Source organism: Stomoxys calcitrans, chromosome 1, assembly GCF_963082655.1.
Source record: "Stomoxys calcitrans chromosome 1, idStoCalc2.1, whole genome shotgun sequence".
NCBI lineage: Eukaryota > Metazoa > Arthropoda > Insecta > Diptera > Muscidae > Stomoxys > Stomoxys calcitrans.
Genome location: NC_081552.1, coordinates 114,526,731 through 114,530,766, shown reverse-complemented (window position 1 = coordinate 114,530,766; position 4,036 = coordinate 114,526,731). Strand labels below are relative to the sequence as shown.

At 38.4% G+C, this 4,036-nt stretch overlaps 1 protein-coding gene across 1 annotated transcript; it reads left to right on the top strand.

Moving 5' to 3' along the window:
- Window positions 1–253: 253 nt before the first annotated feature.
- LOC106094876 (proteasome subunit beta type-7) lies at window positions 254–1,518 on the top strand. The gene is made up of 4 exons (XM_013262112.2): window positions 254–432; window positions 498–677; window positions 740–1,211; window positions 1,270–1,518. The coding sequence occupies exons 1-4, from the start codon at window positions 371–373 to the stop codon at window positions 1,372–1,374; spliced, it is 819 nt and encodes a 272-aa protein (XP_013117566.1). The 5' UTR covers window positions 254–370; the 3' UTR covers window positions 1,375–1,518.
- The last annotated feature ends 2,518 nt before the right edge of the window (window positions 1,519–4,036 follow it).

The following is a 4,036-nucleotide window of genomic DNA, read 5'->3' as shown; positions in this document are numbered from 1 at the left end:
ATTAAAAATTAAATATCCCAAAATGAAAAAAAAATATATATATCATCAAGTGTAAATAGCTTATTATGTTCCACTTGCTGTCCATGGGGAAACAAACAATCCTCCTTGTTGCTGGCCATACAATTTCAGTGACAACGGCGTATGTTGTACGATATAAATTAGGAGCCGCCTATTGAACTAGTTATAGTACCAAATATCAATTTTTGGTACAATTGTACCAAGTAACAAGTGAAGTAATGAAAATACCCTTTAAATTGTCTAAATTGTGTATTGTCATTGCGGCAGCGGCGACTTGGAAATCATATTTTTTTTTGTTTTGCTGCGCATTGAAATCGATTATCTTATTCTCATATAACAAAAACGCATAAAAATGCAAATCGAACAGTTCAGAAATATACCAAAGTCTGGCTTTAATTTTGATAACTGCAAAAGGTATGTTTTTCTTAAAATTTGCCATGTCATTAAAGCAATGTGATGCTGGCATTCATTTTCCACAGAAACGCAGACCTCATTAGAGGAGGGTTCCAACCTCCCAAGACCGTTAAGACAGGCACTACTATCGTTGGGATTATTTTTAAGGATGGCGTTATATTAGGTGCGGATACCCGTGCTACCGAAGGACCTATTGTTTCAGATAAAAATTGTGCTAAAATCCATTATTTAGCCAAGAACATGTAGTAAGTAGAAATATGGCTAGTTGGTTTTTGTTCAATCCAACAATCATCTATTCCCTTGATAGTTGTTGTGGAGCAGGTACAGCTGCCGATACGGAAATGACAACTGACATGATAGCTTCTCAACTTGAATTACATCGTCTTAACACTGGTCGTCAAGTACCCGTTGTTGCCGCTAATACATTGTTGAAACAAATGCTTTTCCGCTATCAGGGACATATCAGTGCCGCACTAGTTTTGGGTGGTGTTGACAAAACAGGAGCCTATATATATTCCATTCATCCCCATGGTTCAACGGACAAGTTACCATATGCAACCATGGGGTCGGGAAGTTTGGCGGCCATGTCTGTTTTTGAAGCCCGTTGGAAACCCGACATGTCAGAAGAGGATGGGAAAAAACTTGTGCGTGACGCTATTGCCGCAGGTGTATTTAACGACTTGGGCTCAGGTTCTAATATTGATTTGTGTGTAATACGCAAAGACTCCACCGAATACCTTAGAAATTATGAATTGGCTAATAAGAAGGGAAAACGACAGGTAGGATTCGATGCCAGAAAATACAAATATCAATATGTAATGTGTTAAATATTTTCAGCTTGACTATTCCTTCAAACCTGGCACAACGGCTGTATTGGAAACAACAACTAAAAACTTAGAAATAACTGAAGAAGTTATCTTGATGCCGATGGAAACAGCCTAATTAAAGCACCAAGAAATAAAGTAATTTAATTACATGAAGGTGACTTATAAATTCGTTTTTGTTTTTAACAAATACGAGAATTAAATAAAATATCCAAGGTGTATTGTGGTACAAGATGAAAAATAAATATAAATGAAAGATTTACACACTTGTTGGTCTCTTTAAAATCAACTAATTCACCAAGACCTCAACTAATAAGAATAAAAAAAAGATCAATTTTGCAAACGTGAAATTGATATGTCCTAAACACGTATTAGCTAGTTTTACAGATTGACTGTCATTTAAAATTTATATCTCTGCAGAATGCTATTTACAGATTCCTTGTGCGATGTTCTCATTTTAGTAACGTAATGTTCACAACGTTACAATCAGCCTTTATTATCAAACGCGAACTCAATACCCACATTTAAGGACAGATTTATCTTGATAATTATCTAGATTATGCTAGTCAATTTGGAATATTCAAATATGCCAAAAATTCGTTGTTGTTGTAGCAGTTTATTGTGTTCTATCTTTCGTCTGCTTGATTCTGTTGAGAGTCAACTAAAATGGGGTGTGTTTAGAGGGATCTAGGTCTGAGACGTGTGAGTCTGGCTGGGCAGATAAACAGGTGACGTGTGTCGTGTAATCCCTGGTCACAATCTGGATATACATCCAGCACGTCGCACAGTGGTTAATTTGACATCAAAAGTGTCGTTTAAATCAACGGGAAGGCCAATATTCATGAATCTTTGCAAATCTGACTTATAGGTATAGGGATAAAAAATTTTCAAGTTTGAGGCACATCGGGTCAGATTTATATATATATATATCCGATATATATATATTGTTTACACTAGTTATTGATATTACAATAGCTCTTTGATCTATGTTTCGATTTTATTAAAAATCAGCACAGAAAAGAGGGAAGATGAAAAGATTTTTGGTGAATATCAAAAAAATTTGGATATACATATATCCGATGTATATGTTTTGAGATATTTCTTTTTAATTGTAATACACCTACAAACAACAACGGATTGAGACGAAATTTGTCTTAGATGCTGATGCCTAGGAGGAGATATATAGTGCATTTCAAAAAAGTCGGTTCAGACTTGTATATAGCTCTGATATATATAGTATTTGGGATATACCTTCAAAGTGACACATCAATATAAAACAACCGATTTGGTCGAAATTTACGAAATTTGTTCGAATATATATAAATTTAGAGATTTTACTTGTTGTTGTTGTAACCACATTTTCATCCTCGTCAAGGTAGAGGTCCTATCACATGGCCTGGGCTGATTGAAGCCACGGCAAATGTGTGCGGTGATGGCATGCAAAGCTGTTGTTGTGCTGTGCAATCTCCGAAATCCATGTTGATGCTCGTCGAATGGAAATTCTCCTACGAGGCTCGGGAGGAGTAATGCCTCAAGCGTCTTTGCCACTGGTGAGAGAAGGGAGATCCGTCTGTACGACTCCCCCAAACTCGGGTCTTTTCCAGGCTTCAGTAGCGGGATCACTCTGACCAGTTTCCAGACATCGGGAACTATAAGAGTGTTCAATGACAGGTTGAGGACAGTGGTGAGGTACTCAACTCCAGGTGAATCCAGATTCTTCAGCATCAATGTAGAGATTCCGTCGGGGCCCAACGCCTTAGAAGGTTTGGCGCCACGGATGACATTCGTAACTTCGCCCACGGTAAATTGTGATGGCTGTTCATCGGCTCGGAGACCACGAATGCGGCGAATGGCTCTCCTCCTTGCCCTGTCTTTCTCGGGATGTACAATAAATTGACGGTTGAACAACCTGGCGCATCTCTTCGGATCAGTCACGGTTATGTCGCCAAAAGTGACTGAGGTTCTGTCGTCCCGTCTACCGGGGTTCGAGAGTGACTTAACAGTAGACCACAGTTTGCCTACACCGGTGCCAGGAACGGACTTCGTACATATACCCATTTGAAGGGGAGATCAACACCTTTCATTTGGTATATCATACTTACCCCAGAGCTGTTTTTTGTTGAGCAAATCTTCCAGATTTTTGTTTTGAAACTGGAGGGCAGGACACTAAATCCAGACTGGAAGCCATAAATAGACTTCATTCAAAAAAGTGCGTATATCAAATTAAAACGGAAATCAACACCTTTAGTTTTGTTTACCACACATATTCAAGAACTGTTTTTCGTAGAACAATCCTTCCAGATTACTGCTTAGAAACTGGAGGGCACAACACTAAATCCAGTCTGGAAGCCATAAATGGACTTGGTTCAAAAAAGTGAGTATACCAAAATAAAGGGACGGTCAGCACCTTTAATTTAATAAACCCACACATGTTCCAGAACTGTTTTTCGTAAAACAATCCTTCCAGATTTCTGCTTAGAAACTGGAGTGCAGGACACAAAATCCAGTCTGGAAGGCATATATGGACTTCTTTCGTTTGAGATATATGCCAAATTAAAGGGGAGATCAACACCTTTAATTTGGTGTACCACACTTGCCCCAGAACTGTTTTTTGTAGAACATTTCTCCGGATTTCTAATTCGAAACTGATGGGCAGGACACAACAACCAGTCTGGAATCCATAAATGGTCTCCGTTCAAAAAAGTGTGTATACCAAAATAAAGGGACGATCAGCACCTTTAATTTGATGTACCACACATACCCCAGCACTGTTTTTCATA